The sequence below is a fragment of the Tigriopus californicus genome, chromosome 6, assembly GCF_007210705.1.
Source record: "Tigriopus californicus strain San Diego chromosome 6, Tcal_SD_v2.1, whole genome shotgun sequence".
NCBI classification, from domain to species: Eukaryota; Metazoa; Arthropoda; class Copepoda; order Harpacticoida; family Harpacticidae; genus Tigriopus; species Tigriopus californicus.
Window position 1 is genome coordinate 14,109,647 of NC_081445.1, and position 19,060 is coordinate 14,128,706.

A 19,060-nucleotide genomic window follows, 5' to 3' on the forward strand; every position below is an offset into this window, starting at 1 on the left:
GATAGGAAGAAATGAAAGTTAAAGAACAAAAGTGTCTTACCTTGAGCAGCCACGCGACCACTTACACAACACAACACACTCAGACCGGCAGTTTGAAAAGATCAGTAACAACAAAATGTTGCGACTGCTCTCAACAAAAGACGGTTCTGAACTGGAGATCAAATACCGATACCATCAAGAACAAGGATTTAAAGATTGGACGTACTCTTCTCCTTGCAAACTATCCCGTCATGTACAAACCCCCGCCTTAAACCACAAACCTGCTACATCGATTTCCAAATCAAGTTCCAACCAGCAAAGACAAGGACCAAAATACCAAAAGAACAATAGAGTCGGAGGTCATGTCAACGAGTTATCAGCAGACCTCGAAAAGGTCGATAAATTGTCCAACCATCACTCAATTTTGGGGGAAGACCAGGCCGGCTTTCAGTAAGCCCCGCGGAGCCGGCCTTTCCCTTATCAGCAGTAGGGTGCATTGCCTCTTTTTCATTCAGGACGTAAGATCCCGTCATAGATACCTGATAGATTCTGGAGCAGGAGTATCTGTAGTTCCTGTCTCACCCGCAGAGCGTCAAAAGCCTTCCACGCATTCCTTAACTGCTGATAACAAAATGAAGATTAAAACTTGGGGCTATTGCAACATATCTCTTCAACTGGGACCAAATATCATTAACTGGAGATCCATCTGCGCTGAAGTTGAGAATCTGGTTCTGGGTAGTGACTTCTTGCGTGGCTCCGGTTACCTTTTGGATGTGAGACAAGCCCTACCATTAGACCCGGATTGTCCAAATTCTTCTGTTAGATTATCTTCTGCTGGCTCATGTCTAGGTTTAGTATCTGGTCTGGAGTGCTTCGCTCTCGCACAGAGTGATTTCCTCCGTTTATTGGGCGAATTTCCCGCAAGTACGACTCCCACCTTCAATACAACCTCCGTCAGCCATGGCGTTACTCATTTTATCGAAACTACAGGTCCGCTACCTCATGCAAAACCAAGGCGGTTAAATCCCCAAAGGTTCGCTACTGCCAAAGTAGCAATGGAAGAAAATGTTAAATTGGGCATCTCTAGACGGTCAAAATCATCTGTTGCAAGTCTGATCGTAATGGTTCCGAAACCAAATGGTGCTTGGAGAATTTGCGGAGACTGCACTTCCATAAATGCTACTGCAAGACCTGACAAATATCCCTTACCCCACCTCTTAGATTTTGCCGCAAGTTTGCATGGTACCCATGTACTCAGCAAAATGGATCTGTTAAAAGGATATAATTAGATACCCGTTGAACCATCCCATGTGTACAAGACCGCTGTGGCGACTCCTATGGGACTTTTTGAGTACCTAAGGATGTCGTTTGGACTGAGAAACGCTAGAAACACCTTCCAGCGCATGACGGATGCAATGCTTCGTGACGTCCTTCTGTTATTTAGACGACCTTCTTAATACGAGCGCAACCTCAATTGAACACAAAGTCCAGTTCCAAAGTTTTCTCAAGACTCTCTACCCATGGCTTTGTACTCAGCCCCAAAAAGTGTGTATTTGCTAAGGATGGGCTTTCTTTCCTTGGTCATTGGGTTGACCCTAATGGCGCCTCACCACTCCGTAAAAAGTTGACGTCCTACAGAACTACCCCCCTACCAAACACTGTCCGAGCACTACAAGAATTTCTTGGGCTAATCACTTTTTATCGACGTTTCGTACCCAGAATCGCCAAAACACTACTTCCCCTTTACCAAATTCTGAAAGCGACAGGAAGGGCCAACTGTAAGGCCAGTAAAGCCACCCTACCTTGGAACTCTGGAGCTGTTACTGCCTTCAGCAACGCCAAGATTGCCTTAGGTGATGCGAAACTCCTAGTTCACCAAGACCCAACGGCTAAACTTGCCCTCACTACAGATGCTTCCAATGTAGCAGTGGGTGCCGTTTTGGAACAACGCTCCAAAGCTCCAGGGATCAATGTGGCAACCGTTGGCTTTTTCAGCCTTAAGGCATTTTCGATGGCAACTGGAAGCAAGAGAGTTCACAGTTTTTACAGACCACATGCCTTTAACTTTGTGCTCTTGGGGAAATTGCAGCCTTGGACAGCCCGACAACAATGGACCGAAGCCGAACTGAGTACCAGCTCTATGTCAATAAGGCACGTGTCTGGGAAGTCTAATCTCGTGGCCGATGCGTTACCTCGAGCCCCCAGGGAGACTCAACGACGTTTGTGCAGTGTTAGGCTACTGAGGTAACGAATGGTAGAAACAATTTAGGAAAACTATCCACTTATATTTAATGATATTGAGATCGTACAACAGGGAAGGTTCCAGACCAAGGTCTTAATGTTGGGGTCCTCGTGTCTCGTCGTGAGGGTGACCACTGCATATATCATCTCCCCCCTTCCTCCCGGAAAAAGGAGCATCAATCTAACAAATGGTATTCTAAGGTGGGATACACGGCCTCTTTTGAGTTGTCTGGTTGGATAAGACGGCGGTTCCGTCGAATCTCTTTCCCACCAAAGAGGATCTTAAAGGAGTTTCCGAATTTCATTTTTTCCAATATTATGCCTATACTCTTCCATGTTTTTTTGATTGGGTCCCTTATAAATACTGATTGACCTTGGATAAGAGGATGTAGGGATTTTGTATGTTGTTCTTGGCGTTGATGAGCTTTTGGCTTTGAATAGCCCGGCAAGAATTAGCTTGGTCTAGATCCAAGTTGCGATCAAGCATATTAGTCGGGATTTGGGGCCGCAAAATGCGATGAAACATGCAATAAGCTGGAGGAACTCCATCAGGGCGAGGAGTATTCCTTAGAGAGAGGAGGGCTTCATAGACGGCCGTTGAATGGATCGTGTGGGGCTGAAGGCGTCGCAAGGTGTCCTTCAGGGTCTTGACTGTGCGTTCTGTCAACCCATTGGATTGCGGATTGTACAGGGAACTTGATTTCCACATGATGTTCCAACGAGACAAAAACTTTTTGAATTCAATAGAGGAAAATTGCGGGCCGTTGTCCGATCGTATCCCTCGTGGAGATCCAAAGAGGAAAAAAATTGAAGTCAAAGCAATAAACACTTGAGGGGATGAGGGACAACGAGGCCAGTGATGAAGAAATGGGAATCCTGTGTAGCGATCAACAGCAGCCAGGTAAAAATTTCCTTCCATCTCAAAGAGGTCCATATGAACTTCGTCCATGGGACGAGATGGAATGGGATCTGCAGCGGGAGGTTCATTTTGTTGGTCCGGACGGGATTGTTGACAAAGACCATATTTTTTTATCTCGTTGTTGAGACCGGGCCAGAAAACCGATTGGCGAGCCAATCGACGTGTGCAATCGATACCTTGGTGTCCAGCGTGCAGTTTGGCCAGGACTTCAAGTCTGAGAGCATGTGGAACTACCACACGGAATCCCACATAAGCAAGACCGTCTTGAATCGATAAATTGGACCAGACACTTTTGAAAGGAGGGATCTGATCCCCTGACATAATCAATTTAAGATGATGCTGATAATCGGAGTCTTTGGTAGCAGAAGACCTCAAATTGACCAAGAAATAATCTTCTGTTGAAATGGATGCGACAATAAGTGACTGGGAAGATTCATGGATATCCTGGTCGTCACAATCAGGTTGGTCCACGGGAAATCTCGAAAAAGCATCGGCTATCAGCGTTTACAACGGTTTTGTCGTTGAAAACAGGGACCAACGGGCGATGGTCTGTGAAAACAGTGAATTGACGACCTGCCAGGAATAGTCTGCATTTCGAAACTGCCCAAACGATAGCCAAGGCTTCCAATTCAATCATTGCATACCTGCTTTCAGCATCCTGAAGAAATCGCGATTCGCATTGAATAATTCTGGGTTGCTTGGATGTGGGTTCGCGTTGCGTTAGTGCAAATCCAAGGCCATGGCGAGATGTATCAGTATATAGAATTGTTTCAAAATTTGGGTTGAATTGGGCCAGATTTGGTGGTGACAACAGGGCCTTTTTGATGGAATTGAAAGCCATCATGTGTTCAGGGATCCACCTAAATAATGATTTGGTCTTTAGAAGATCGCGTAGGGGGCTTGCTGTTTTAGCTATTGAACTAGAGAATGCTCCGAGCTGATTAACCAAGCCATTGAAGCTTCTTAATTCGGTCAACGTCGTGGGTACCGGAAAGTCTTGAATGGCACGGATTTTGGATGGATCTGGAGAATGGGAACCACCACGGAACACATATCCCGCATACGAGACCTCTAGGGCGTTCCAAACGCATTTTTTCCGATTCAATGTAATACCAAATTTTTGACAACGAGCAAGTACTGCCCTTACGTGTTATTATTATTCAATCCTTGGAGGGCTAGATCTCCGCGAAATGAATATGCATCGCCAGTTGCAATAAAACCCATGGGGGAATGGAGGTACCGAAATTTGCCCGTGTAATAAACGTTGTTAAATCTGAAGATTCACGGTCCAAAGGCATTTGCCAATAACCTGAACGAGCATCAAGTGTGGAGAAGACTCGAGATGATGGGGGAATAAAGTTAAACACAGAATGGGGAGTTGGAACGGGGTGTACTGGACGTTCAACTTGTTTGTTCAAACGCGTAAGATCGGCACAAATTCGGACTGAACCATCCTTCTTGGGGACAACAATCATCGGATGACATCAAGTTGTGGGCCTATCTCCGACTGGTTCAATTATTCCAAGTCTGGATAGCCATTCAATTTCTGTTTTAGTTGGCTTGAAATATGCATAAGGTATAGATCGGACCACGGTTAGGTTGCAAGGTTGACTCCCATCTTTTAATTTAATCATCATGGGGGCGCCAACGGCAGAGCCTCTCATTGGTCGAAGTTCATCTTCTGATCCAAAGATGTCCTGGAACTCCGACAATAAGGGATTTATTGAGGATGAAACAGGGTCGACGACCGCAGGAGATGATTTGGCCTTGATCGCGGCCTTGAATGATGCCAACATCGGACTCGGCAGTTTCCATGGCTTGGAGGACTTCGATAGTGGCATCCAGGTCTTGGGTAGGCGTTGCAGCAAGGACTTTGGCTCGCGCTCCGTCATCCCGGATTCGAAGGATTAGACAAGCTTTCACGACAGCCTCGGCATCGATATCGCCAACATATTTAACTTGTTTGAGTCGAGCAACAAAGGTAGAAATTTTCTCACCTTGAGCTTGGCGACTTGTTAACAATTCATGCCAGTCCACGTTGACTGATCGGCGTGTTCGAAGATGGCGTCTTAAAGTGTCCAATATTTGGTCCACACTGTACGATGTATCTTTTGCAATATCATAAACGTCCCGAACAAGGGAAAGCATTCCGGGAGTAAGGAAAGTCCAAAGGGTTGCCACCTAATAATCTCGGGGACGAGCAGTTACCCCAGCAACTTTCACGAAAATATTGTAAGAGTCCCTCCAATCGTCGAATTGTCGAATATCTACGTCATCATCAAGTGCTGGAGGAGATCGAGCTACAGGCCTATATGAGGACACAGATGAAGAATCGCTAGAGAATGGAGGGCTTCCATCTGCAACAGCAGATGGTGCGGGACGACGGGAGGCTTTGGCTATCACGACTTGTGCCAACCAGGTTTGAACAAGGTCCAGCTTCTCCATAATTGAAGACGAAATGGCGAGAGCGGCCTCCGCAGTCTTGGATGCATCGAGATCATTGACTTCTAGAGTAGCTTGAATGCAATCGTCGTAACGTCCAAGCTCTTGGAAAGCACGGTTCAGGCGATTGACAATTGTAAGTCGATTGTCTTCTTGGACGTCTGCTAGTTCCACAGCGGTATGAATGGAACAAACTGACGTAAGGGATTTCAGGGCACGTTGAGTCGTAAGTCGTGTACCAGCTAGCTATGCTTTGGCGTTGTCCAAACTAGTGAAATCGTAAACTTTGTCCACCATGTTGAAACGTGTACTTCATTGTCTTGTTGAGGATATCAGGACCGGTTTGGTTGCCGACTGTGCCATGCAGTGTTAAGCTACTGAGGTAACGAATGGTAGAAACAATTTAAGAAAACTATCCACTTATATTTCATGATATTGAGATCATACAACAGGGAAGGTTCCAGACCAAGGTCTTAATGTTGGGATCCTCGTGTCTCGTCGTCAGGGTGACCAGTGCATATATCAGTTTGCTTCAAATATTAGAGATTCGTTCAATTACGATGATCTCTCTATAGTTCAAGCTTCAGACCCAAATTTCCTCATAGTAAAAACGAAAAAAACTGGATTTGTCGTGAGCCCTGAGGGAGTTAAGCCTGACCCGACCAAGGTGGCCAGCATTGCACAGTTTCCTGCTCCCACTAACCTCACGGGGCTCCGATCGTTCATGGTCTTGGCTAACCAGCTTGGCCACTTTTTGCCAGATTTGGCACATGCTACAGTGAGGATGAGAGTGCTCCTGCAGAAGAAGAATTTATTCACTTGGCTTGATGTGCATGACAGGAAATTCTGATTGGCTCGGGATCTATTATGTTCCCCCACGGTTGTGAAACCATTTGATCCAACATTGAAGACCGAGCTTTCTTGCTTCCTGATTGCATAGGCTTGGATATGCTCTGCTTCAACAAGACTTGCGGGGTCAACCCCGGCTATCCAGTGCGGATTGAGGTCCTTGTCGCCGGCCCAGAAAAACTACACGACCATAGAGCTGGAGTGCTCAGCGATCTTATGGGCGGTTCAGAAGTGTCACTTTTATCTCAGGGGACTTCGCGGCTTCAAAGTTGTCACTGATCATCGACCATTGGTGGGAATATTTGAGAGGCCACTTGCCTCCCTAACCAATGACAGGTTGCAATGCATGAGAGAAATCCCTGTGATGTACGTGTTCTCTGCCAAGTGGTCTGCTGGGAAGAAGCATTGCATTGCGGATGCCTTGAGCAGGGCGCCGTTTTTCCCAGCAGATAATGACCTCAACATTGACGTCTGCGCTGCAATTGACATTGATGACCCGGCTCTTGAACTTATAACTCACAACGTGGACGACGAGTACATTGACTTGCGCAATCACGTGCGTGCCGGCTGCCCTAACCCTTTGCCTGGCCATTTGTCTACATTTTTACCTCTGCTTGATGGGCTTTGCGTTGAAAACCAGATCATGCTTCATGGCATGAAACTAGTGATTCCTCGTCCGGCTCGTCCTCAACTCCTTGACATGCTTCATGCTTCCCATTCCGGGATGAACAAGATGGCTGCCTTGGCGCGGCAGCTATATGTGTGGCCTGGAATGCAAAACGATGTTAAGAATAAGGTAGCAGGGTGTGTCTCATGCCTTAAGCACTTGCCTTCTCTTCCTAAGGAAACCCTCCTCCCAGAGGCTGCCGCATTCCCCATGGAGAAGGTTTCAGTCAATTTATTCGAGATTGACAGGATCCACTACCTTCTTATGGTTGACCGTTTCAGTGGCCTTCCATTTGTGGCATGGTTGCGGAATTTGTCGACCTCCACAGTTTGTGACATTCTGTTTCTGTGGTTTTGCGACGTCGGTTTTCCGCGATATCTGAAGAGTGACAATGGGCCACAGTTCCGCGGGGAATTCCAGGATTTCTGCCGCAAGCATAACATCAGGTTCGAGACGTCATCTCCATATAACTCCCAAAGCAACGGTTTGGCGGAGGCGGCTGTAAAATCCATGAAAACACTTTTGAAGAAGGTGGACCAAAATGAAAAAGAGTTTCGCGCAGCTTTACTTGCTTGGCGTTCTACTCCACGGTATGACGGGTTTAGCCCGGCGTATGGCTTCTTCAGACGCGACTTGCGAGGTCAATTGCCTGATTGTCGCGAGCAATCACCACCTGTCTCTCCGGAGTTTGACGCTGCCAGATTATGCTCCTTGGAGCGTTCCCTCAACCGTGATCAGGGGCACAATTTGGAGGCTCTACCTGTGGGTGCTTGTGTCTTGGTCCAGGATTGCATCTCTGGTGACTGGAGGCCTGGGGGTGTGATCCTCAAACGGCTGGATAATGGTCGTTCTTACCGTGTCCCCACTCCGTGCGGGGAGTATCATCGGAATCGCCGGTTTTTACGTTTGGACCACTCTGTGCCTCCGCCTGATCCGGATGACACGTTAATTGAAAAGCCCCCACTCTCTCCCCGTCGCAGTGGGTGGACCCAAAGGAACGTCTCATTCCTTGGGATCAATCATATTTTTTAACTTTTTCCGCGGTTTTTAATGACGAAATTATTTATTGTCCTTGTACTTTTTGTTCAGTAAGCCTTTCCTTTAGTTGTTGTTTCTTTTACTAATTCAACTTCAACTTGAGGGGAGGTGTTGGGTTCTTGCCTGTGGGATGAAATCTTACCTCTATGAGAGAACGTGTATCCTGTCGGTTGTGCTCTCGTGAAATACACTCGATCAGTAGTCTCGGTCCAACACGCCAGGATCTTCGTTGTCTCGTCTCTCCCGAACCTTACACACTCGTACATTTGCGTATTCAATGTCGTTATGCACCTGACATCCGGATTTATCGCCAAACCCTATATATCGTTAATTTGGTTCGGTCCCAAGAGCGACAATGTAATCGGGTTACACTGTACCTTTGAAGTTCCATACACTAATGGTTGGTCACAATGAAAATGTCACCACGATGAGAACGGCAAAAATAACGTATTAAAACTGACTTTAATTTCCTCAAAGTAATCAATCTAGTTCCTATGTTTAATTGCTATCAGCCTTTTTAAGACTTTTGATCAAATGTCGAACAATCAAGAACCAATATTTTTTGCCACTTTTTGCTTTTCTGTTCATGGTAGATTTTTTTGGTTATAACTTTCTACCGAAGTGGGCCAAAATCCAGCACCCTGTACAGATAATTTACTTGTACTTGTCATGAAGTACGTGTACGTGATCTGAACAATCAACTCCTATTAAATGTTTATTTTCCACGCAGTGTTGGCATACGGCACTACAAATTAATTTTATGTTTTGTCTTTCCCATCCAAGCGGCCTAGCATAGATTGCGCTTTGTATAAAATTTATGCTAGGGCGCTTCTTGATTTCTCCTCTCAAGTCTGTTTCTTCACTTGGACTCGCTTTCCTTTTTTCCTCTTTTCATTACAGTGCCTTTCCTCTTTCGTTTTCATCTGGCTTTTTTCCTTTACTTCATTTCATCTAATTTGATACTTGAGTGGACATATAATAAACAATATCACAGAGAAAGGGGGTTCACAAACCCCAGAGTTGCACACATTTTCTGAAAATCCCTCTATGAGCTCTGTTCCCACCCGGGTTTTAGGGTCAATTGTAGTGACCGTAGAGGTTTAAAGTGTGTTTTGAGAGCACCTTCAGAGATCCCTCGAGAATACCGGCTAATTAAAACAATTATGTTATCCTCCCTTCTTTTTCGGGCTCTTTCACTGTTGAATTCACTCCCTCTCATATTCACAAAAGGGACGTAAATTTTGTCCATCTTGCTGGATCTTTCAAGTCAGATAAGACAATCTTTTAAAGGCATCTAAAACCCTACACTCAAGACTTACCTCGGTCTGGCAACGGGAATTTTTTAGTAGACCAAATATTATTCAAAAATGAAGTGTTAACCTTGGATCATTTTAATAGTACAGGCCATTACATTCTTCTTTACGGTTACTGAAGCCCTTAAAAAACCCAAACCAAGGGAAATATGAAAAAATGATGGCGACACTCAACATTACATTTCTTTCACTTCAAAACTTCGACCAACAAAGCCAACTGTCGTCTGTTTCTTCTTTACCGACAGTGAAGTGTCCGGTATCAGCTTGGGTGGATAGAAGAACTGCAGTATCCTTTGAGAACGGCTGCAAACCAAGGATCTCTTTCACACAGGCCTTGAACTGTGTTCCGAGTTCTCGAAAAACTAAAGAAGTCTTTGAAGGGACCGTGGCTAAGTGGAACTCGCTTTGTCTGAGAACTCCTGTGACTCAAATCGACTTGCCCTTCAAAAAATTGGAAGGCACCAAGCGAGCAAGTTTGGACTAATCTTACTAAAATTCCAATATGATATCCTCCACTCGTCTGATTTGTCCCTTACCCGTGCTTAGAGCTTTGTGAACCTAGAACTGTATCTGTGCCCATATCTCTTGCTTGAGAAAAGACTGCTGCGTGGTTAGGTGAATTGCTTCTTTCTTTCTTTCTTGCTTACTTTGCTTTGTTTTCTCTTCCACGTCATTCCTTGTTTTTTTAGGCCTATACTCTTTCTCACACATTATGCTTTCAATAACAAACAATAGTTTGGAATCCCAATGTATCATTTCAAATCAAGTTCAAATCAAATGAAATCAATCCTTTTATTGCAACACATTCCATGTAAAATATGTCTCCTATCGACTTCATGGTCTGAATGCATTTCGGTGCCTAAAAGTCCCTACCTAGGTCTTCAGCGGAACGAAATGAAAGACATCTTCACCCCTACTTCCAGCTCTTCCGTGATCTTTTGGAACTCGTGAATTGAGATCACACCATCTTGATTCGTATCGGCTTCATCAATGACTCTGGCAGCGATTAAATTCAGTTGCTCGGCACTAAAACGAAAATGGAACCAAACAATGGACAATTTGGTTTTTAGACGTACATAATTTGAGAAAAAGTTGATGTATATGTAGGACATACTCGACTTTAGCCCCCATCATGAGTTCCAAAACTTCATAGACGTCTTCTCGATCCACTTTTCCATCTTTGTTCCCATCCATGAGAGAATATAGAAACTTGAGCTGGAGATTTAAAGAAAACCAAGGCTGAAATTTTACATTCCACCAATTCAAATAGGAGTGATAATTGAAATTGGATAGTTGTTGGTGTGAAAAGCCTTCTTAAAAAAACTTCAGCATTATCATGAGGCTTAACCCAAAAGACTTACTGACTCATCCATGTGGCTACTTTTAATCTGGATCTCTGTTCATAAAGCCATGCTCCTACTAAATATCGGTACTTCTGTGATGGCATGAAAAAAATAATTATGAGAGCATGCGATGCTTTACATTTGAATGGCATTTGACTAGGCCCGGCCAAAATTGCACATGATATTGGTGTTTATTGGCGGTAAACTTGCGCACAAAAATCGCTAATTTTGCCAAAAAAAGGCAAATAGACTTGTCAAAATACAGTTGACATAACCATAATTTGGAAAATTTATTTCGTCTTATCTCTAGAATGTACTTTCAACAAGTCCTTGACTTATTCTCTAAACATGAACTCTTTATGTTTTGGTCGACAAAAGTCTCGGGTCTTGATCTCGTTGAACTTGATTCGAACATTACAAGCCTATGATGCTTCAAGTAAATTTGCAACCTCGAACATCTAAAAACGAGCTTGACCATTTTTTGAGGAACGACTTGAAAAAGATGGGTATGACAAATTTGGAAGACATATTCAGCAGTATGGATCAATATTACGAAACTATGGAAAAGAGAATGGTTACCCACCTTGGCGTCTCTCGAGTTTACCGCATAACCTGGAGTATTCATTTTGACGGGACGGAAGACTGCAAATTGTTTGGCAAACTCTGGAAAATGCACTTTTGTTGCATTGTCAGGGAAAAACAGGTCAGTCAATTTGTCTCCCATAGGATTCAAGGCAACCTATGAGTGAAAGATATTCTGTTATACTGCCAGCAAGAAAAGAATGCGATACTTTGCATTCAGATAATCGAAAAAGGTTCGTAGTAAATGAACACTTTCTTATGTCACAAAAGATTTTCGCAAATTCTTTGTCTAAAAAAGGCCTTTCGAAAAACATTGTAACAACTCTCGCAAAGTAAGAAGGGCAACCTAAGGGGAATAGGGATTTGAAAGATTGCGCAAAAAGTAAGGTGATAAAGACCTTGAGGTAAAATCATATAAAACAACAAAAAGCAAAACCTCTGATTTAGACAAAAAATGAAAAAGTTGGTAGTTACTTTTGCTGAAAAAGAGGACCTAAAACTGCGAAAAATCGCTTATGCGACATTTCTAACGTTTGGTAAGTATGACATGAAACAAATGACTCCTGCGATTATCTATTTGATCCCATCAGTAGCAAGTAAGTAATTGCATTTGAGAGGGAATTTAAAAAAAAAAAAAAAAAACGCTCGGTAAGGAGAGAAGAAAGTAATGGTAAATGGAAGCCTAACAATTTGTTCTGTTGCTGTTACTGTTACTTTTTCAGAAAAGTACCGCATTGCCGGCAGCGTTACTCAACGAGTAACGCCGTTACTTTTAACGCGTTACTTCAAGCCCTGAATCTAATTGTTAACCCCATCAAGAAAGCCGCTACCGTAAGTAGTGCGGGGGCAAGTCCTCTGATTTTTTACTTTTTACCGTACTCGAGTCTTTTATAAGAGTCAGGTCAAGCCAAAAGACTAATCTTGGGAAACTTGAAGAAAACATCAATAATTCTTTTTTGACAAGACCGGACTCGAGATCGAAAAAAAAGCTCGTCTCAATTCCTCCAAAAACGAGTAAAAGACTCAAGTGTACTCGAGAATCGTCCCAGCACTACACGTAAGGTATCTGCATGTACGTAGAGCCCATTCATTCCAGGAAAGGAAAGAATTGGGATCTGAGTGAGCTCTCGAAATTTTCTTGGTCGGAAGAGTCGAATAATGAGGAATATGGTCATACACTAGTGACAAGTCCTCTAGGTCATACTGATTCTCATTTTTGTCAGGATCAAAGTCATGTCGTTGGGTAGTGGATTTGAAATAGACTCTATCGGCGAAATCGGCACAACCTTTGTATAAGTTTATTCCTTTCCCTATTCAGCCAACGTCTAAATCCTGAATATATGTGTTTTGTGTTTTGCTAACTTACATTATTGTCTTCATTACATACAATTTGATCCCATTGCTTGATTGAGTTAAAATTTGGTATACATTTTATTGGCACACACGGGCTTCCTTTGAGAAGAGGAAAAGAAAACAGGGTCAGTTGATTGAAACAGAAAAATGAAAATTCTCGTCCTGGATCTTTCAGTCCATATTCTAGGGGCCTTTTGCGATTTGCAATTTGCGAAAACTCAGTGTGCAATCAAACCATTTAAACTAACATTTTTTTGGAAATCTCACCTCGTTAATGTTTTCAAAATCACTTCGCAAGAGATAACCACGGCCATCGCAATCAATGTGTTGGAATCGATTGAAGAGGCGCTTAACTTGAGATGTCGAAAATCCGGTCTCCTTTTTGATGGTTTTGATCTCGTCATCCGTAATCTGATAGTAGTGCTTACTAAAGGCGTAACCCATTGTGTGTCACTATAGATCCTAAAGGTATAATACAGGAAGATTAGAATTGGCGATTTAATGCCAAAATTGCTGGGCAGCAATATTTTCAATAGAAACGACTCAATAAATAACTTGCTATGCAATTATGGCTGATTTTTTATCGTCAACTGAACTCTACTAAGTGCTACTTTCTACAAAAGGGTTATAAAATCAATGAAAAACAATATCTTTAACCCATCATGAAAAGCTGGTGTCGTCTTCCTTTATGCATATGGCACCTTTTTTTGCAAGTCTTCCCAAGTTTACTTTATTGGTTTTCAGGGTCACTTGTAAAAGCAAGTTCGACGCTCAATTAGACGAATTATCTTCAATAAGGACATCGACAACTGCCTTAACAAGAAGTGGTGGATTCGTGTTGTACCCCTTTTTACGGAGCTTTAGGTCTAAAATACTTTATCATGAAACTATCTTTTCAATACATGCATTCAGAAGTTGTTTGCGAGCCTTCCTCTTTGAATCGGCATTTGTCCAGTTTTTGTCATCTGACAATTTTCTTCTTCTTCGTCGGACATTCAAACATAGAAACGAGACGGTACGCTCCAAGATGCCAGACTTTATCAAGAAATTATTAATTGAACAATCTATTGCCCAAGAACGGTGGCACAATGATTAAGCCGTCAACTCTTCTGCAAGACCTTGAAAATTCTCAATGGGTAAAATTCCGAACAATCATGACATGCAAATCATCATTTTAATAGAGGTTGTATACTTTATGATTGACAACGCGTCAAAATTTTGACAATCATCGTTTCCAACAAAATAGTTCAAGGAAAAGTACCGTTTCGCAAGTTTTGGGTGAGTAACTTTAAAAGTATCATTATTGCTGAACCTACCTTTGGCTTTTCTTGCACAATTTAATGGAAAAAGATAATGACGTAAAGTCGTTCGTATCCTACAAATGTACAATCTATGACTCTCTGTATATCATTATTTGGATGTACACAGTGTTTGTAATTTTACCCTTTTAGGATTTGAAAGGTCTCTCAAAGGGGTGGTGGTGTATCTATGGTGTTAGAATAGATCAGCAAGAACTTGGTCAACGAAAAATACCTTGTTAAAATCAGGCATCTTAGAGCATATTCTTGTTTTTCTCCCTCCTCTTCCTTCAAATTCCCAATCCACCCCTGTTCCTATAAACACTCTCCTCCCTGATATTCCTTGCCCCACCCCTATTCCCAAAATACGTTCCTATTCAAATGTAGCTGCCCAACCCATTCCTCAAACCCAACCATCCCCATTAGCTCATGCATTGCCTCCATCCAGTAGAACGTAGCTTTGTTGATAAGAGGGATTTTTTACGGTTGGAGAGGATGGTCCAAGATCTTGTGAATTGCGTTCCGTCAAAAGAGAGGCCCGTAAAGGGGCTATATTTGAACGTGCATTGTCTGATTTCTAAAAAGACAGCACAAAAGTTAAGATCTTAGAAGAACTAGCCGTTGAGAGAGCGATTTCATTCATCTCTATAACAGAAACCTGGCTTCGGCCAGGGATCTTAGATGAAGAACTAACCATAGTTGATTTCGGATAGGAATGGCCAAGATTACACTAGCCTTGCAAAGGACCCTAGAAAGAATCTACTCTTGGATTACTGAGAGTAATATGGCCCTGAACGGAATGAAATTCCGGTCTATGACCTTCGGGTCAACTCCTTTACCTTCATTATCTATGAGTGGATTATTTAAAGTATTTGAGCAGGTCTCATTTATTAATGATTTAGGTGTAGTCCTCCAAAATAATGGAAAGTTCCATAAGCATATCCAGTTGAAGGTGGGTAAAGCTTTTCAAATGTGTGCTTGGATATATCGCACGTTTAAGTCCAGAGATAGCATCACGATGCTAACTCTGTACAAGTCGATTGTTCAACCACATCTTGAATATGCCTCACCCATTTGGGCTCCAATGAGTTCAGCAGGTTTGCAAAAGGTCGAACAAGTCCAAAATGTTTCACTAGGAACATCACAGGAAGAGAGAGCTCTCATATTGGGAGAGACTAAACAAGTTGGAACTGTTACAGTGTTCAGAGAAGGTACGAAAGGGATCTGATACTGTGCGGCTCCAAAAGGATCCATGAGCTTTGTCCCAACCCTGGATTCAGGTTCAATTTTAGTGACCGTAGAGGCTTAATGTGCGTTTTGAGAGCACCTTCAAGCCTTCGAGAATCCAGGCTAGTTCGAACAATGAAGTCCAACTCTCTTTTTTCTCGGGTTCCTTCATTGTTTAACTTGCTTCCCTCTAATATTCGTAGGGAATACGTAGGCCTTGTTGATCCGGTTGCATCTTTCAAGTCAGACTTTGACAATTTTAGATAGCATTCCAGATCAACCCTACATTCAAGGATTAGCTCGGTCTGCCAACTCAAATTCGTTGGTAGACCAAATATCACATAGAAATTGAAAGGTTATAAGTAGACGAATTATAACCTTTCATTTTAATAGTACTGGGGATTACATTCATTGTAGCGGTTAGAAAAGCCCGTGAAAAAAACAAACCAAAAAAAAATAACGCCATTTTGAAGGCCATTTCATTTTGACGGATGTTACTGATCAGCCCAATGTCCAAGGCTAGACTAAGCTGACACTCAGAATTGCTCTATGAAAACATATAAAATAATACAAACTCTACCTTTTGATTTGCGGGGAATTTCAATTTCTTGTATCAAATAGTGATCGTAAAAAAATTGCAATCAAGAGTTTTGCTTTGCAACTTGTTTTTTCATCAACTAGAAAACATTTTCAACTGATATTTGGATTTCAGTTGTGCTTGAGAAGTTGCGTTGGCTTAAAACCTGGTTCAGTTTCAAACAGGTGCTCATCCCGTTAAAACTTGCCAAATGAAAAAAAACAAGTTTTACCTTCACCATACCTTATTCAGGATTTTATTTCCCCACTTTCGTCCGCCTTTTTTGCTACTGTAAGGAACACTATCCGCAACATTCTTTTCTATTCCTTGAATTTCCGCCACTTTTCTCGCTTACCACAAATACTTAGAAGTACTCAAAACAGGGTCGGTTTTCACCGTAAACGTATTTTGTTAAATGAGCCTTAATATATTGCTCCTTAATAATGTGTCACAAATTTGATTTTTAGATTTCAGTCTTGTTTCCTTAGGCCTCCCAGTGGCACCCCATTACTGTCAATACTGACCCTAAGTTAAGGACTTCGATTGATAGAAATTTTCCGCCCCATCCAAACTTTTTATTCCGCCACTTTTGAGTTATATGGCGGTGAATTCCGCAACCTGGCAACCTTGGTTCAGTGATTTCAGAGCGGCAAATACATGGAATGCCAAATTAACAGAAGTTTTTGGCCCACCATGTGCTCTGGGTAATAAAAAAAATATCCCTGTTGTCTGGCTGTGTTTTGGCTGAAGTGAATTTGATTGATATTATTTCGTTTTTTATGGAATGATTAAAGAGCCATCAACATCAAACAGCTTATAGATTTTCGTAACGCATGGGGTTGCTGGGGTACCGTATTGGTAGGGCATCCGCTTTTCACATTGGGAAACCTGGTCCGATCCCAGGCATGCTAAGTTCAGGCTTCTTTGCGGTATTTAGATCACAGCATTAGTTGTTGTTTTAACAGCTTAAATGGGAAGAACTGCGGTCATTCCCGAGGGTGAGGTAATAATTAAAGTCGGCTGGGACGACGAAGCGGGAATATCCCTCCATTGCAACGACACCCATCAATCAGATTAGAGGCCGAGCGAGAGAGCTGCCATCTGAACTCGTAACAAACAAATAACAAACGAACAAAATAGCTTATGTACCTTTTTTACGGATATTCTTGAGCATATATTCCTTGAGCTTTGAATAAGCGAAGGCTTATTTTCACTAGAAACTAATTCAACATATTTAGAGGCCCCAACAATACAATTGCACTTCATTTTGAGACTGAATCATTGACAAAATGACCTTTACAACCTTTACAACAAACATAAACCTTTGGTACACGTATGTCCAATTTTTGTTTGGAATGATTTGGTTTTTAGTAGTTGGATACGTTGCTGAAGTCCTTGGTAGCATTTTGAATTGAAAATTTTGAAGCCACGATATTTTTGCCAAGAACTTCTAACACTTGATAAGGCTGGCGTTTCCAGTCAAATGTCTTATTTCCTAGCAGTTTCAAAAACCTAGTACTATTTGAAAATACTTACGTCAATCTGCCGTCGCTCACACTTCACCTCACTGATCAGAATATCCAAATGACTCTTCAAGCTGCTTCAAATGAGTCCAGGTCAGTATTGGGGCGAGTTATTGCGTGGTGCGATGACCCTTGAAATATTCTATAAGGGGCTCTCTCGCTTTATCCCATGCCATTCTCAAGCCTGTTTTGTGAGCACCACCCTCGTTAACCATTAGAGAAGTACACATTGGCCCTCCTTAGAGCGCGGACAAAACCACCACACTCTGAGCGAGAGTTGTTATATTGGGGCCCCGAGATGTTTCTACTTGTTGCGCAGAGTATGATACTGGGTTAATCCTGGTGGAGTGTTGTTGTTGGCAAGCATTGTGCAGTTTCCTTGATGGCTCAAGCAAATCAAAATGTCCGTGGTGGGGGGGTGCCGGCTTCTCATGAGCGTTTTTTATTGATCAAGCGAATTGCAGTTGAACAAATCTTCAAGAAGGCTTCCAGATGTAGACGGAAATACGACTAATTGAAACCATGGTTTCTCATGTCGCATCCCGAGGCCCATGCTATCCTTCCAAAATGGTTTCGGTGTATCCCATACAACAGTAAAACGGGGATCTTGTTTTCAAGGTTGAATGCTCAAACTTACATTATGTATCACCCTTTGTCTCCTGGACGATACTGCATCAAAATTAGGTTGATCATTAAAAGTAAATCTTTCTTTTGGTTGGAAATGCGGAATAGATGCTTGCGAACCGAAGTACTCATCATTAACCGGTTCCTTGTGAGTAAGAATGATCTTTAAAAAAGTGAATCAACTTGAAGGCCGATTTGGTCACTTGCCAGTCATACACGTCCTTTCGTGTATGTATTTTGGGTGAGACCTATAAAGCATTTCCTCTTCAGTGATGAAGTCTACTAGGGGTTGAAAAGTATCGCGTGATTATTATGTTTTTCCTGATTTGCTAATTTTTCATACTGATTGCTTGCACACAGAGATAATTTTCTTAAAAAAGCGCAATACAAGTATTAGACATCTTGAAACGGGCCTCATTGATGTTCTAGTGTGAACCCCTTTTTTATTATTTTGTTAGTTATGTAGCTCATTTCCAAGCTATGTCCATGTGACAAAGATTTAGATGAATGACAAATGTAAAGGGAAGTAGAGAGTGGTCGCTACTTTGAAAGCTTCCACTTGGCTTTTCATTTTGTCTTGAAGTTACTGCCCAGGCTTTCGACGTTTGCAAAAAGAACCATGACATTATTCAGCTTTGTTTAGGTATGATTATTAGTAGCAACGGGCATATCTTAGGGAAACAGGATACATTGTCTCGTATGACGTAGTGAAAAACATGACCGTGACAAGCCAGAATCTTCATGTTAGCACTTCTAGCTTTACTTATCACACTGGAATCGTTTTCAACCAACTCGAATGAATATAGCAAACACACACACGGTCGGAATGGTATTTCTGGCTCGGGTCCGACAACCAGTTTTGAAGTGGCTGGACCATAACAACTTTTGGAAGCTGTGAAGCCGTTGATTGTGTACGTAATATAGAAGTACTATGTCACCTGAAATCAGCCTCGGCTTCGAGGTTTCTGATCAAAGTACAAAGGTGAATATTGGATTATTGCAATGTCCAAGGGGTCAAAGTCGACTTATTCGAGTAATATGCTCTTCTGTACGAATGCAAGAAATTAAATACTCATTGAGTAAGG

At 42.4% G+C, this 19,060-nt stretch overlaps 3 protein-coding genes across 4 annotated transcripts; 1 reads left to right on the plus strand and 2 right to left on the minus strand.

The window, feature by feature from the left end:
• Positions 1–2,575: 2,575 nt before the first annotated feature.
• LOC131881536 (uncharacterized protein K02A2.6-like) lies at positions 2,576–3,460 on the minus strand. Its single transcript, XM_059228422.1, has one exon. The coding sequence runs from the start codon at positions 3,458–3,460 to the stop codon at positions 2,576–2,578; it is 885 nt and encodes a 294-aa protein (XP_059084405.1).
• Positions 3,461–6,776: 3,316 nt separating this feature from the next.
• LOC131881537 (uncharacterized) lies at positions 6,777–8,129 on the plus strand. Its single transcript, XM_059228423.1, has one exon. It carries the CDS (start codon positions 6,777–6,779, stop codon positions 8,127–8,129), a length of 1,353 nt encoding a protein of 450 aa, XP_059084406.1.
• A 2,092-nt stretch (positions 8,130–10,221) lies between these two features.
• Positions 10,222–17,660, minus strand: LOC131882634 (calcineurin B homologous protein 1-like). Of its 2 annotated transcripts, none has more exons than XM_059229844.1 (5): positions 17,365–17,660; positions 12,994–13,179; positions 11,375–11,530; positions 10,563–10,663; positions 10,222–10,474 (listed from the first exon to the last, which is right to left on the minus strand). In XM_059229844.1, exons 2-5 carry the CDS (start codon positions 13,168–13,170, stop codon positions 10,330–10,332), a joined length of 579 nt encoding a protein of 192 aa, XP_059085827.1. In that variant the 5' UTR covers positions 13,171–13,179; positions 17,365–17,660; the 3' UTR covers positions 10,222–10,329. The 2 variants fall into 2 exon arrangements, with proteins under 2 accessions (XP_059085827.1, XP_059085825.1); XM_059229842.1 differs by having other exon boundaries at positions 12,994–13,188; positions 17,365–17,658.
• Between the last annotated feature and the right edge of the window lie 1,400 nt (positions 17,661–19,060).